Source organism: Pan paniscus, chromosome 2 (assembly GCF_029289425.2).
Source record: "Pan paniscus chromosome 2, NHGRI_mPanPan1-v2.0_pri, whole genome shotgun sequence".
In the NCBI taxonomy this organism is placed as follows: domain Eukaryota; kingdom Metazoa; phylum Chordata; class Mammalia; order Primates; family Hominidae; genus Pan; species Pan paniscus.
The window spans coordinates 57,495,599-57,512,067 of record NC_085926.1 but is presented as its reverse complement, the minus strand read 5'-3'; the positions used below and the strand labels follow the sequence as shown (position 1 = coordinate 57,512,067).

Sequence of the window (16,469 nt, the reverse complement as noted above, 5' to 3'; positions counted from 1 at the left end):
TGGCTCACAGTAAAATTTTTGAGCATTTACATGACATTTTATATTTGCCATGCATCAAGTATGCCTATTTTTTGCTTGATCATAGCATCACTTTCTTGGAAGGCAGCAAGACTAAGATATCATACTGATGTTTAAAAATATTAATGATTGGCTGGGGGCGGTGGCTCACGCCTGTAATCTCAGGACTTTGGGGGACCGAGGTGGGAAATCATCTGAGGTCAGGAGTTCGAGACCAGCCTGGCCAACATGGTGAAAGCCTGTCTCTACTAAAAACACAAAAAAGTAGCTGGGCGCGGTTGCGCACCTGTAGTCCTAGCTACTCGGGAGGCTGAAGCAGGAGAACCACTTGAACCTGGGAGGCAGAGGTTGCAGTGAGCCAAGATCGCGCCATTGCACTCCAGCCTGGGCGACAGAGCAAGAATCTGTCTCAAAAAAACAACAACAACAACAACAAAAAAACCATTAATGACGTTAAATATCAGCTTTTACTGGGAAGGGGATCATCCCTCAACAACTGGATTTGTTGTGGTGGTGGTGGTAGTGGTTTGCATCTTGGGAAAATTTTGCACCCAGAATGCTACAGCTGTAGGGATATTTACAGAGCATCTAATTCAATTCCTTAGTTTCATCCATTAGGAAACAAGCCCTGAAGGGGAACTGACTGGCTCATTGCTTCATAAGTGAGTTTTAGAGTTCTAACAGGAATCCCTGCCAGCTTACCTCAACTGTCATTCTTTAGACTAATACCATACTTGGGAGGAAGATCCAAAAGTGTCTAGAATTTTATTTTTGGTATTGATATGTTAGATATGTTATGAATGTATCGAGGCTTGCTGACATAATAATGGCTTTATGGACTTTTTCTCCTCAGAGTACAGAGTATTTTAATCTTTAGGGGATCAAGATGTCAGATGCAAACAAAGCTGCCATTGCAGCAGAAAAGGAAGCTCTGAACTTGAAGTTACCCCCCATTGTCCATCTCCCAGAAAACATAGGCGTTGATACACCAACACAAAGTAAGCTGCTAAAATACAGAAGATCCAAGGAGCAGCAGCAGAAAATTAATCAGTTAGTGTAAGTAGCATATTAGTAGATAATTCTTGCTTGGAATTCAAGTAAAATGATTAGTGTTCATATTCTCATAAAAAGTTTTAACTGTGGAGGTTGTTCATGGGTAAAATACTATTTTCAAGTTAATTAGAAAAACAATTGAAAAGTAATTGTAATGGTAGCAAATATTATACACTGTACACTGACAGACATTGTTCTTATCACCTATACTTCTTACAACAATCCTATAAGGTAGGTACTATTGTTAGCTCCATTGTTTAGATGAGTATACTGAGGTATAGAGAAGTTAAGTAACTTGCCTAAGGTTGCACAGCTGGGATTTGGACCTGGTTGGTCTGGTTCTAAAGTTCACATTCTTTAAGCACCACATTATTCCTCCTTTCAATATATTATAACCATACTGGTCCCTGAAAGTAAAATCAAATAACTGAACCCCTACAATTTGAACACATACTTAATAAAATATCTTGAAACTACTTATATTTGAAATTTTTTTGCTACAAAAGGAAACAGAGTTCAACATCCTACTCACCGCCCCCCACCAATTTAGTGGAAATTAAAACTAATTTGGGTACCTGCTGCCAAAGGCTGTGATGAGGTTGGTTCAGTTCAATTAGACAGTTACTGAGAATTTCCTAGACACCCGATTCTGCTGGTTTCTAGGGATAAATAAAAAGAAAAATACATGGATTTCATTTACAAAATTCCAAGCCAACACTTAAACTATAAAATGAGGTTTTCTCTTTGGTGGATTTCTGTTTCCCTTTCTACATTCTCTTTCCTTTCTTGGTCGGCCTTATTTAAAAACATTTTTTTGCAGCTAAGTTTCATTGCCAATTTAATAATTTTAATTTTTGCTAATTTTACTTTCCTTACAATTAAACAGGTCTATTAATCATATAACTTCTTTAGATTTACGTTTGTATTAGTCCAGCAATAATTTACTCATATTTGAATATACATTTATAGGGTATATAAACTAATATCAGTATATGTACTATTAGAGATGCTTAAGTATTCAAGACTTAGACAGAAAAAAAAAAAAGATTACATGCCTGTAATCTCAGCATTTTGGGAGGCCACAGTGGGAGGATTGCTTGAGCCCAGGAATTTGAGATGAGTCTGAGCAAGGTAGTGAGATCCACATCGCTACAAAAAAAAAAAAAATTAGCCAGGTGTGGTGGGGCATGCCTGTGGTCCTAACTACTCGGGAGGCAGAGGCAGGAGTATTGGTTGAGCCCAGGAGGTCAAAGCTGTAGTGTGCAAGATGTGATGGCATCATTGCACTCCCAGCAATGAGCAATGGAATGAGACCCTATCTCAAACAAGCAGACAAAAATAGTCTTAAAAGAAAAAGAGAGGCCGGGTGCAGTGGCTCACACCTGTAATCCTACCACTTTGGGAGGCTGAGGTGGATGGGTTACCTGAGGTCAGGAGTTCAAGACCAGCCTGGCCAACATGGTGAAACCAATCTCTACTAAAAATACAAAAAATTAGCTCGGCGTGGTGGCAGGTGCCTGTAATCCCAGCTATTCAGGAGGCGGAGGCAGGAGAATCTCTTGAACCTGGGATGGGGAGGTTGCAGTGAGCTGAGATCACACCACTGCACTCCAGCCTGGCTGACAAAACGAGACTCCATCTCAAAAAAAAAAAAGGGGGGGGAGGGGGGAGAGATGCATTCCTCCTTCATTCCTAAGATTCTATTCAGTGTTTCAGTAGATTTAGAGTAGAGAAGGGAGTTCTCTAGGAATTATACATTGTTCCTTTTTTTTTTTTCTTTTTGAGACAGGGTCTTGCTCTGTCACCCAGGCTGGAATATAGTGGCACGATCTCAGCTCACTGGAGCCTCAACCTCCTGGACTCTCGTGATCCTCCCATCTTAGCCTCTCAAGTGGCTGGGATTACACGCGTACACCACCACACCTGGCTAATTTTTTGTATTTTTGAAGAGACATGGTTTCGCCATGTTGCCCAGTCTGGTCTCAAATTCCTGGGCTTAAGTGATCCATCTGCCTTGGCCTCCCAAAGTGCTGGAATTACAGGCATGAGCCACTGCATCAGGCCTAGATTGTTTTTACTCCATAACTTTTCATTATTTTGCATTATCATGTTGAACTGCTTGCAGTTTCACAAATATACTGTATTTTTCACAGTTTAGAGATATGCTCTGCAATTTCCCTCACTGCACTGTCTGCCCGAATACTTATCCTAGTTCTTCCAGGTTTAGTTTATGGATCACCTCCTCTAGAAAGCCTTCTCCTAATTCCTTTCATGCACGCATTTCTCTCACAACAGTTTACTTAGCAGATAGTAAGTATCTGCTGTTACACAGATACCTGTTACTGAGGAGACCATAGAAAACACAACAGACAGTGGCTTACACCTGTAATCCCAGCACTTTGGGAGGCCGAGGCAGGTGAATCACCTGAGGTCAGGAGTACGAGGCCAACCTGACCAACACGGCGAAACCCTGTCTCTACTAAAAATACAAAAATTAGCCAGGCATGTTGGCGGGTGTCTGTAATCCCAGCTACTGGGGAGGCTGAGACATGAGAATAGCTTGAACCGGGGAGGTGGAGGTTACAGTGAACTGAGAGCGAGCCATTGCACTCCAGCCTGGCAACAGAGCGAGACTCCATCTCAAAAAAAAGAAAAAAGAAAACACAACAGAAAGGATTGTGTCTTTAAGTTGTTTGTATGCTAGTGAGAGGAAACAGATAGTAAACATGTAAAAAACAAAAAAGGCATGTTAACCTTTTAGATGATGATAGATGCTACGAAGAAATAAGACAGTGGGGCCGGGCACGGTGGCTCACTCCTGTAATCCCAGCACTTTGGGAGGCTGAGGCGGGCAGATCACAAGGTCAGAAGATCAAGACCATCCTGGCTAACACAGTGAAACCCCGTCTCTACTTAAAAAAATACAAAAAATTAGCCGGGTATGGTGGCAGGCACCTGTAGTCCCAGCTACTCGGGAGGCTGAGGCAGGAGAAACACTTGAACCTGGGAGGCGGAGGTTGCAGTGAGCCAAGATCGTGCCACTGCACTCCAGCCTGGGTGACAGAGCAAGACTCCATCTCAAAAAAAAAAAAAAAAAAAAAAAAAAGGAAAAGGAAAGAAATAAGACAGTGGGATAGAGAGAAGATATTCCCAGGAGCACCACAGGAAAGGCCTGTGGAGGTAATATGTAAGGAGAGATCCAGAGAATGAGAAGAAGACTGTCATCTAAGTAAACATGAGAAAAGCTCTCTAGCAAAGGGGATAGCAAGCATGAAATCCCTGAAATATGAATGCTTTCAGTACATTCTAGGAACTGACAAAGACCAACATCTCTAGAGTATCATGAACCTGGGGAAGGGTAGTATCAGGTGAAGATGGAGAGGGAGGTGGGAGCAGATAGTGTAGGGCCTTGTCGGCCATGACAAAGAATTCAGATTTTATTTTTAAGTCCAGTGGAAACTACTGAAATGTTTCAAACAAGGAAGTGACGTGAAACCTGATTTACGTTTAAAAGATATCACTCTGGCTATTAAGAATAGACTGAGGTGGAGAGGAAAAGGGCAGGAATAGGGGGACACAAAGAGACCAGGGAGGATGCCACTACAGTAGCATAGATGAGAACTTATGGTGGTTTGGATAAGGCTGGAGACAGTGGAGGAGGAAAGTAGGTTTACAAGAGATGTGTGTCAGAGGCAGAATCAGTAGGATTGGCTGTTGGGTTAGCTTTGGTAGCCAGGTGGATAGTAGTACCATTTATAGAGAATTGAGGAAGTCCAGGAGGTGGGGGGTAAAAAGCAATAATTCTCTTTTGGAGCTTAAGTGCCATATAACATTTAAAGGGAAATACATTAATAGCAGTTGGATATATAAGAGAAGAAGTCTAGGCTGGAGATGTAAAAATTTGGGAGTCACCAGCATGTAGATGATTTTTAAAGCTATAGGGAATTGTTGGAATCACACAGAGAGCAAGAGTGAGAGTTAGGCAAGAGAGAACACAGGAGAGAGCGCAAGTGAGCAAGTGAACTGAGAAAGGCAAAGGCCTAGGGCAAAAGGTTAGATGTGTGGAGAAAAGTCAACCAGCAGGTAGTGTAAGTATAACTGGTAAGGCAGGAGGAAAAGCAGAAGAGCAGGATGTCATAAGCACAGAGTATGTTATAACACAATGTACTTTTATTTTCTTTGTTGTCTTCTCCACTTTGACATGCTTAAGGAGAGGGATCTCAACACAAATCACAGGGTTTGGCATGTTATTGTTGATGAATGAATGAAGGGATGAATGAATTTTTGGGGAAGAACCTTGCCTTATTGTGCTTTATACAGATCTGTAAGTAGTACAACTTTTATTTTGGTGCTTAATTTAAAAACACTGCCTCAAAATTACCTGAAGTATAGTGCTGTATTAATACTGAGATTAGAATTGCTATGCATTTCTTTGGGAAAAATGCATTTTGAATTATTGGTTTTGTTTTATTTTTCCTGGATATGTTCACAATGTTAGGTTCATTTAAAAGAAAAAAAAATGTTACTTCAGTCAGCGCTCACTTTGCTAAACTTTACCTCTTACTGAATTCCACTTCATTTTTTTCCTTCTCCTTATTAATAAGCTCATTCTTTGAAAACTAACTTTATCTTGTATGTGTTTCTTTTCGCTACTTTCAAAAACTTTAAGTATATTTGGTTTATTCTCCTTGGATTTCAAACTCATTTTTAGCTGTCCAAAGGTCTAATGCAAAAATTTTCAGCCGGGCGTGGTGGCTCGCGCCTGTAATCCCAGCACTTTGGGAGGCCAAGGCAGGAGGATCATGAGGTCAGGAGATCGAGACCATCCTGGCCAACGTGGTGAAACACCGTCTCTACTAAAAATACAAAAATTAGCTGGGCATGGTAGTGCATGCCTGTAGTCCTAGCTACTCGGGAGGCTGAGGCAGGAGAATCACTTGAACCCTGGAGGCGGAGGTTGCAGTGAGCCAAGATCATGCCACTGCACTCCAGCCTGGCGACAGAGCAAGACTCTGTCTCAAAAAAAAAAAAAAAACTTTCAGAAACCATTTTTAAAAAAATACCTGATAAAATTAAAGGTTTTTTAAAAAAACTGGAAACATATCTTTCTGGGTGGCCATGGACTTTGGGATTCTCCATCCCCTTGCTATCTGCACCTGTTAGATGATAGGAGCGCAGACTTCTCTTTTTCAAAGGTGGAGTGAAATCTGTGGATAGAGGGAGTTCCTGGGGTGAGGTAGGATGTAAAGAGTCATGGGCAGAAGTGGACCCCCTACTAGGACCAGTCACTGGGAATGCTTGGCTGAGCCAGTAACATTTTGTAGCTTTTCAGAGTCTCAAGAATGAGCCTGCCTTCTTCCTTAGCTACTACCTCATCTCTTGATTCAAGCCAGTTTCTCTCCTTTACTGCATGTGGTTTCTCACCCAGTCATTTGAAATTATCAAGTTTTTATTTATTTATTTGATTTTATTACAAAATTTTTTAGTTTAGCTATGATTATTCATGTTTTTGCCACCCCCTCTCTTTTTTTTCTGAGACAAGGTCTCACTCTTTTGCCCAGGCTGGAGGGCAGTGGTGCGATCTCTGTTCACTGCAACCTCAGCCTTCCTGGCTCAAGCAATCCTCCCACCTCAGCCTCCTGAGTAGCTGGGACTACAGGTGTGCGCCACCACACCCGGCTAATTTTTGTATTTTTTCGTAGAGATGAGGTCTCACCACGTTGCCCAGGCTGGTCTTGAACTCAAGTGATCTACCTGCCTTGGCCTCCCAAAGTGCTGGGAGCCACTGTACCCGGCCTGTTTATAATCGCTAATATACAAATCAAAAACAGTCAGGTAGTGAAAAGGCTCACTTGTATGTTCTTCCCAGCTCTTTTTATTTATAGCCAGTAGGAGAAAACATGCTCCAGAAATTGTTGCTGTGTTAAAGGGTGGCATTCATATATAAAGAACAGGAAGTCAGGCATATTTATGTTGGGATAATTACAGTGCAAGGCTAACTATGACTAGTGCCAACTAGTGCATACCAAAGTATAAGGTAAATTCCTTGGAAGTAGCAATCACTGAGAGCTAGACTCTTTAGGGAGAAATGATGGATGAAGGGAAGCCTGGCCAATGTCTTGAAGATTAACAAAGAAAGGAGGAGGATATCTAGGCACATTTTCTACTTCATGTGAGAAAGTCTTAGGAGTTTTAGTTTAGTACAGGCTTAGTAAGATTGAACAGGGAAATGAGGCTGCTCAAAAAGGCTAATTCAGTTTTAGGATACTTTAATAAATGTAGCATGTCTAGGAAATGGGAGAGAAAATTTTCACTCTGCACTGGTCAAACATACGGAATTCTGGGATCACACTTTAAGAGGGACTTTGAGTGCTCACTTTGGCAGCACATGCACAAAAATTGGAACAATACAGAGAAGATTAGTAAGGTGTCTGCGCAAAGATGACCTACAAATTTGTGAGGTGTTTCATATAAAATAAAAATAAGACATTGATAAACTAGAATAGCTACAGAAGTATCCTAGTCTATTTTTTATTGCTATAACTGAATACTACAGACTGGATAATTTATAAAGAATAGAGGTTTAGGCCAGGCGTGGTGGCTCATGCTTGTAATCCCAGCACTTTGGGAGGCCAAGGTGGGCGGATCACAAGGTCAGGAGTTCGAGACCAGCCTGGCCAACACAGTGAAACCCCGTCTCTATTAAAAATACAAAAATTAGCCAAGCATGGTGGCGGGTGCCTGTAATCCCAGCGACTCAGGTGGCTGAGGCAGGAGAATCACTTGAACCCGGGAGGCAGAGGTTACAGTGAGCTGAGATCGAGCCACTGCACTCCAGCTGGGCGATAGAGCTAGACTCTGTCTCAAAAAAAAAAAAATTGGGGTGTGGTGGCTCACGCCTGTAATCCCAGCACTTTGGGAGGCCAAGGCAGGAGGATCACCTGAGGTTGGGAGTTCGAGACCAGCCTGACCAACATGGAGAAACCCCATCTCTACTAAAAATACAAAATTAGCCAGGTGCAGTGGCGCATGCCTGTAATCCCAGCTACTCGGGAGGCTGAGGCAGGAGAATCACTTGAACCCGGGAGGCGGAGGTTGTGGTGAGCCGAGATCATGCCATTGCACTCCAGCCTGGGCAACAAGAGCAAAACTCTGTCTTAAAAATAAAAAATAAAATAAAATAAAATATAAAAAAAAATAGAGGTTTATTTAGCTCACAGTTCTAGAGACTGGGAAGTTCAAGAGCATAGTGCTGACATCTTGTAAGGGCCTTCTTGCTGAGTGATAACATGGTGGAAAGCATCACATGGTGAGAGGGCAAGACAGTCAGAGAGAGCTTGCTTTTATAACAAAGCCATTCCAATGATAATGAACTGACTTCTTTGATAGTGACATTGATCCAATTATGAGGGCACAGCCCTCATTAACCCATTAATTCATTCATGAGGACAGAGGCATTAAGTTTCCAACACATGAACTTTTGGGGGACACATTTAAACCATAGCAAGAGGAGAGTGAGGAAATTTGAAGGAAGCTGATTCACTTAATTAGACTATAGGCTCTGCCATTAATCAGGCCTGAGTTCATATACCATCTCTGCAGCTTATTAGCCATGTGAATTTGGCAAGTTACCTAATTTATCTTCATGTTCCTATCGGTAATATGGAGATAGAAATAGTGTGTATGTTTTAGGAATGTTGTGAGAATTAAATGCATATAAAGATCTTAAGCCTATGCCTAAAACATAATAAACTCATAATAAACAGTAATTCATTGACAGGAATAATTAAAGGAACCAGATAAGTAAACATGGACAAAGAATATGACTTTTTTCTGTATAGCTTCAGAGACTAGAAGTTACAAACATACAGCTCAATATAAGAAATTTGTTTCTAAGAATATGAGCTAACTGGCCAGGCATAGTGACTCACACCTGTAATCCCAGCACTTTGGGAGGCCAAGGCGGGTGGATCACCAGAGGTCAGGAGTTCGAGACCAGACTATCCAATATGGTGAAACCCCGTCTCTACTAAAAATACAAAAATTAGCCGGGCATGGTGGCATATGCCTGTAATCTCAGCTACTTGGGATGCTAAGGCAGGAGAATCACTGGAACCTGGGAGGTGGAGGCTGCAGTGATTAGAGATCACACCACTGCACTTCAGTCAGGCAACTGGGCCAGACTCTGTCTCAAAAAATAAAAATAAAAAAAGCTAGCTAACAATAAATTGGGCTGCCTCAGAAAGTGATCATGGTGGTGGGGTGGGGGAACAGAGCAAGATGGTGTAATAGAAGGCTCCACTGAACATACCCCTCAACAGGAACACAAAATTTAACAATTTTCTACACACAAAAAAACACCTTCATAAGAACCAAAAAATCAGATGAGAACTCACAATACCTTGTTTTAACTTCATATTACTGAAAGGCACTGAAGAGGGCAGGAAAGAGTCTTGAATTGCTGATACCAATCACCCCCCATCCCAGCAGTGGCTGCATGGCATAAAGAGAGAATCTGTGCACTTGGGGATGGAGAGTGCAGTGATTGTGAGACTTTGCATTGAACTCAAGGCTGCCTTGTCACAGTGGAAAGCAAAACTGAGCTGAACTCAGGTGATGCCTGCCCACAGAGGGAGCATATAGGCCAGCCCCAGCCAGAGGGGAATCGCACATCCCAGTGGTCAGAACTTGAGTTCTGGCAAGCCTTATCATGGAGTGCTAAAGTACCCTGGGGCCCTAAATAAACTTGAAAGGCGGTCTAGGCCACAAGGACTGCAACTCCTAGGTGAGTCCTAGTGCTGAGCTGAGCTCAGATCCAGTGGACTGCAGGGGCACATGACCTACTGAGACACCAGCAGGTGCTGTTAAGGGAGTACTTGTGCCACTCCTTTCCTAACCCCTAACCCCAGGCTGCACAGTTTGCAGCTCCAAAAGAGACCCTTCCTTCCGCATGAAGAGAGGAAAGGGAAGAGCAAAGAGAATTTTGTCTTGCATCTGGGATACCAGCTCAGTCACAGTAGGATAGGGCACCAGGCAGAGTCATGAGGCCCCCATTCTGGGCCCTAGCTTCTGGATTACATTTATTGACACATCGTTGGCCAGAAGGGAACCTGCTGCCTTGAAGGGAAGGACGCGGTCATGGCAGGACCCATCACTTACTGACTAAAGAGCCCTTGGGCCTTGAATAACTATCAGCAATACTCAGGTAGTACACTGTGGGCCTTGAGTGAGACTCTGAGGCATGCTGGCTTGTCTGAAATTATCCAGGTTAGGCCAAGCACATTCACAGCCCTGTTGGCTATGGTGAGAGATGCCATCGGCTTGAAAAAAGCAGAGGAAAAAGTAAAGGGAAATTTGTTTTGCATCTTAGGTAGCAGGTAGGGCACAGTGGGGTAGAGCACCAAGCGGGCTCTTGGGGTCCCTGATTCTAGGCCTTGGCTCTTGGATGCCATTTCTGGACCTGCCCTGGGCCAGAGGGGACCCCAATGCCCTGAAAGGTGAGTCCCAGGCCAGGCAGCATTCACCACAAACTGACTGAAGAGCCCTTGGGCCTTAAGTGAACATTGGGAGTAGCCTGGCAGTGATCCAAATGGGCCTGTGACATTGGTGGCCGTGGGGTGAGGCTCCTCTGCCTGTGAAAGGGGAGGGAAAAGTAGGAAGGACTGAGTCTCATGGTTCGAGTGCTAGCCTAGCAGCAGTATAATAAGACACCAGGTAGATTTCTAAGGTTTTTGACTCCAGTCCCTAGCTCCCAGTTGGGATCTCTGGACCCACCTGGGGCTTGGGGAACTCACCTCATGAAAGGGAGGGACAGAAGCCTGTCTTGCTTCACCACCTGCTGATTGTAGAGACCTACGGCTTTGAGTGAACATAGGTGGTAGCCAGGTAGTGGATACAGTGGGTCTTGGGCAAGACCCAGTGCTATGCTGGCTTCAGATCTGACCTAGCACAGTTGAGTGGTGGTGGCCATAGCAGTGCTTGTGTCATCCCACCTCCAGCTCCAGGCAGCTCAGCACACAGAGAGAGGCTCTGAATGTTTGGGAGAGAGTAAGGGGAAAAAAAACCAAGAGCTTCTGCCTGGTAATCCAGAGAATACTTCTGGATCTTGTCCATGACCACAAGGTGATACTTCTATGAGTCTGCAAGAACCATGATGTTACTGGACTTGGGGTGCCCCCTAATGCAGATATGGCTTAGATCACAACACCCAAGTTCCTTCAAATACCTGGAAAGCCTTCCCAAGAAGGACAGACACAAACAAGCCCAGACTGCGAAGACTGCAATAAGTACTTAACTCTTCAGTGCCCAGACACTGAAGAACTTCTACAAGCATCAACACCATCCAGAAAAACATGACCTCACCAAACTAAATAAGGCACCAGGAACTAATCCTGGAGAAACAAAGATATGTGACCTTTCAGACAGAGAATTCAAAATAGTGGTTTTGTGGAGACTCAAAGAAATTCGAGATAACACAGAGAAAGAATTTCGAACTGTATCAGATAAACTTAACAAGGAGATTGAAATAATTAAAAATCAAGCAGAAATTCTGGAGTTGAAAAATGCAATTGAAATACTGAAGAATGGATCAGCGTTCTTTTAATAGCAGTTTTAATTACAGAATTGATCAAGCAGAAAGAATTAGTGAACCTGAAGACAGGCTATTTGAAAATACATAAAGGAGACAAAAAAGAATAAAAAAGAATGAAACATGCCTACAAGATATAGAAAATAGCCTCCAAAGGGCAAATCTAAGAGTAATTGGCCTTAAAGAGGAGGTAGAGAAAGAGACAGGATAGAAGGTTTATTCCAAGAGATAATATCAGAGAACTTCCCAAACCTAGAAAAAGATAATTGACATTCAAGTACAAGAAGATTATAGAACACCAAGCAGATTTAACATTTAACCCAAAGAAGATGACTTCAAGACTTTTTTTTTTTTTTTTTTGAGATGGAATGGAGTCTTGCTGTGTCGCCCAGGCTAGAGTACAGTGGTGTGATCTCAGCTCACTGCAACCTCAGCCTCCTGGGTTCAAGTGATTCTTCTGCCCCAGCCTCCTGAGTAGCTGGGATTACAGCACATGCTGCCACACCCAGATAATTTTTTTGTATTTTTAGTAGATATGGGGTTTTGCCATGTTGGCCAGGTTGGTCTCAAACTCCTAACCTCAAGTTATCCACCTCCCTCAGCCTCCTAAAGTGCTGGGATTACAGACGTGAGCCACCACGCCTGGCCCCTCAAGGCATTTAATAATCAAACTCCCAAAGCTCAAAGATAAAGAAAGGATCCTAAAAGCAACAGAAGAAACAAATAACATACAATGGAACTCCAGTATGTCTGGCAGCAGACTTCAGTGGAAACCTTACAAGCCAAGAGAAAGTGGAATGAGATATTTAAAGTGCTGAAGGAACCTTAGACTACTGCATCTGGAAAAAATATGCTTTAAACATGAAAGAGAAATAAAGACTTTCCTAGACAAACAAAAGCTAAAGGATTTCATCAACATCAGACCTGTCTTACAAGAAATGCTAAAGAAGGTACTTCAATCAGAAAGAAAAGGATGTTAATGAGCAGCAAGAAATCATCTGAAAGTACAAAACTCACGGGTAATATTAAATACAGAGAAAAACACAGAATATTATAACACTGTAACTGTGGTGTGTAAACTACTCAAGTAGAAAGACTAAAAGATGAACCAATCAAAACAATAACTATAACAATTTTTCAAGACATAGTACAGATGTCAAGCAATGGGCTTCTCTCGTGACAACTGGCACAAGTGCTGCAAGACAGGGGCAAGAGTAAGCCCTCCCACAAGAAGTGGAAGTATGAGCTGGAGTGCCCTGCTGCCAACACCAAGATTGGCTCCCGCTGCGTCCACACAGTCTGTGTGCAGGGACGTAACAAGAAATACTGTACCTTGAGGCTGGATGTGGGGAATTTCTCCTGGGGCTCCAAGTGATGTAGGTGCAAAACAAGGATCATCAATGTTGTCTACAATGTGTCCAATAACAAACTGGTCCGTACCAAGATGCTATTGAAGAACTGCATCGTGCTCAGTGACAGCACACTCTACTGACAGCGGTGCAAATCCCACTATGCATTGTCCCTGGGCTGCAAGAAGGGGGCCAAGCTGACTCCTGAGGAGGAAGAGATTTTAAACAAAAAACAATCTTAAAAAATTTAGAAGAAATATGATGAAAGGAAAAAGAATGCCAAAATCAGCAGTCTTCTGGAGGAGCAGTTCCAGCAGGGCAAGCATCTGGCGTGTATCACATCAAGGCCAGAACAGTGTGGCCCAGCAGATGGCTATGTGCTAGAGGCCTGGGAGTTGGAGTTTTATCTTTGGAAAATCAAGGCCCAGAAAGGCAAATAAATCCTCATCCTTTCTGTATTTGCTTATGTAATAAAGGTGTTTATTGTTCTGTAACAAGAAAAAAAAAGACATAGAAAGTATAATAAGATATAAATAGAAACAACAAAAAGTTAAAAAGCAGGGGGATGAAATCAAGGTGTGTAGAATTTTATTACTGGCTGGGCATGGTGACTCATGTCCAGCTTAAACATTCAAAAAATTTGAATTGAACTTAAAACATTCAAAGAATTTGAAATAATATCAAGCACCTTCTCTGACCACAATGGAATAAAACTAGAAATCAATAACAAGAGGAATTTTGGAAACTATACAAACAGATGGAAATTTAAAAATATGCCTTTGAGTGACCAGTGAGTCAATGAAGAAATTAAGAAGGAAATTGAAAATTTTCTTGAAACAAATGATAATGGAAATGCAACATACGAAAACCTATGGGATACAGTGAAAGCAGTACTAAAAGAGAAATTTATAGCTATAAGTGTCTACATCAACAAAGAAGAAAAACTTCAAATAAATAACCTAGTGATGCATCTTAACAAATGACAAAAACAAGAGCAAACCAAACCAAAATTAGCTGAAGAAAAGAAATAATAAAGATCAGAGGACAAATAAATGACATTGGAATGAAGAAAACAATACAAAAGATGAATGAAACAGAAAGTTGATTTTTTTGAAAAGTTAAACAAAATAGACAAACCTTTAACCAGACTAAGAAAAAAAGAGAGAGGATCCAAATAAATAAAATCAGAGATGAAAAAGAAGACATTACAATTGATACTGCAGAAATTCAAAGGATCATTAGTGGCTATGATGAGCAACTGTATGCCAATAAATTCGAATATCTAGAAGAAATGGATACATTTGTAGACACATACAACCTACAGAGATTGAACCATGAAGAAATCCAAAACCTGAACAGACCAATAACGTAATGAGATTGAAGCCATAATAAAACATCTTCCAGCAAAAAAAGCCCAGGCCCTGATGGCTTCACTGCTGAATTCTATTAAACATTTAAAGAGGAACTAATACCAATGCTACTTAAACTAGTCTGAAAAATAGAGGAGGAGGGAATACTTCCAAACTCATTTTTTGAGGCCAGTATTACCCTGATACCAAAACCAGACAAAGATACATCAAAAAAAGGAAACTGCAGGCCAGTATCACAGATGAATATTGATACAAAAACCCTCAACAAAATACTAGCAAAACAAATTCAACGACACATTAAAAAGGTCATTCATCGGCCAGGCGCGATGGTTCACGCCTATAATCCCAGCACTGTGGGAGGCTGAGGCAGGTGGATCACCTGTGGTCAGGAGTTTGAGACCAGCCTGGCCAACATGGTGAAACCTCATCTCTACTAAAAATACAAAAATTAGCTGGTATGGTGGTGGGAACCTGTAATCCCAGCTACTCGGGAGGCTAAGACAGGAGAATTGCTTAGAACCCAGATGGCAGACGTTACAGTGAGTGAAGATCATGCCACTGCACTCCAGCCTGGGCAACAAAGAGCAAAACTCCGTCTCAAAAAAAAAGAAATTGAAAATCCCAGAAAATAATGGAAAGATATTCCATGTTCATTTATTGGCAGAATTAATATTGTTTTGTTTTTTTTTTTGAGACAGAGTTTAGCTCTTGTTGCCCAGGCTGGAGTGCAATGGCATGATCTCGGCTCACCGCAACCTCCACCTCCCGGGTTCAAGTGATTCTCCTGCCTCAGCCTCCCGAGTAGCTGGGATTACAGGCATGCGCCACCACACCTGGCTAATTCTGTATTTTTAGTAGAGATGGGGTTTCTCCATGTTGGTCAGGCTGGTCTCAAACTCCTGACCTCAGGTAATCTGCCCGCCTTGGCCTCCCAAAGTGCTGGGATTATAGGCATGAGCCACCACGCCTGGCCCAGCAGAATTAATATTGTTAAAGTGTCTGTACTACCCCCCAAATATCTACAGATTCAATGCAATCTCTATCAAAATACCAATGACATTCTTCACAGATATAGAAAAAACAATCCTAGGCCGGGTGCAGTGGCTCACGCCTGTAATCCTAGCACTTTGGGAGGCCAAGGTGGGTGGATCACCTGAGGTCAGGAGTTCGAGACCAGCCTGACCAACATGGAGAAACCCTGTCTCTACTAAAAATACAAAATTAACCAGGCATGGTGGTGCATGCCTGTTATCCCAGCTACTCAAGAGGCTGAGGCAGGAGAATCGCTTGAACCCAGGAGGCGAGGGTTGCAGTGAGCCGAGATTGCACCATTGCCCTCCAGCCTGGGCAACAAGAGTGAAACTCTGTCTCAAAAAAAATAAATCGATTAAAAAAAAGACTTAAATCTAAGACTTTGAAACTACTACAAGAAAACACTGGGTGAAACTCTCCAGAATATTGGAGTAGGCAAAGATTTCTTGAGTAATACCCCACGAGTACAGGCAGCCAAAGCAAAAATAGAGAAATGGGATCATATCAAGTTAAAAAACTTCCTCACAGCAAAGGAAATAACAACATGATGAGACAACCCATAGAATGGGAAAAAATATTTGCAAACTACCCATCTGACAAGGGATTAATAACCGTAATATATAAAGAGCTCTAATAACTCTAATATAGTTTGGATGTGTGACCCCACTGAAATCTCATGTTGAATTGTATTCCTCAGTATTGGAGGTGAGGCCTGGTGGGAGGTGATTGGATCATGTGGGTAGATGTCTCATAAATGGTTAAGCACCATCCCCTTGATGCTGTCCTCATGATAGTGAGTTCTCGTGAGATCTGGTTGCTTCAAAGTGTGCCTCCCACCCCTGCTCTTGCTCCTGCTTTCGCCATGTGACATGCCTGCTCTTCCTTCACCTTCCACCATGATTATACGCTTCCTGAGGCCTCCCCAACAGCAGATGCTGCTATGCTTCCTGTGCAGCCTGCAGAACCAGGAGCCAATTAAACCTCTTTTCTTTATAAATTACCCAGTCTCAGATATTTCTCTCTTTTTAAAAAATTTCCTCTGTTTTTGTTTTTTGGAAA

At 42.3% G+C, this 16,469-nt stretch overlaps 1 protein-coding gene, 1 non-coding gene and 1 pseudogene across 5 annotated transcripts in view; all 3 read left to right on the top strand.

Annotated features, from left to right (window-relative positions):
* The window catches only part of DNAH12 (dynein axonemal heavy chain 12), a 262,745-nt gene that overhangs the window by 12,297 nt on the left and 233,979 nt on the right, over nt 1-16,469 (top strand). For all 4 annotated transcript variants that reach the window (XM_055110974.2, XM_055110975.1, XM_055110976.2 and 1 more), the window contains one exon: nt 872-1,074. In XM_055110974.2, the coding sequence (XP_054966949.1) occupies nt 905-1,074 (170 nt within the window). In that variant the 5' untranslated portion in view covers nt 872-904. The remainder of the gene's footprint in view (nt 1-871; nt 1,075-16,469) is intronic.
* LOC112439383 (U6 spliceosomal RNA) lies at nt 7,441-7,547 on the top strand. Its single transcript, XR_003027679.1, has one exon. It is a non-coding gene; the product is annotated as a U6 spliceosomal RNA (small nuclear RNA).
* LOC100995182 (small ribosomal subunit protein eS8-like) lies at nt 12,823-15,266 on the top strand (annotated as a pseudogene).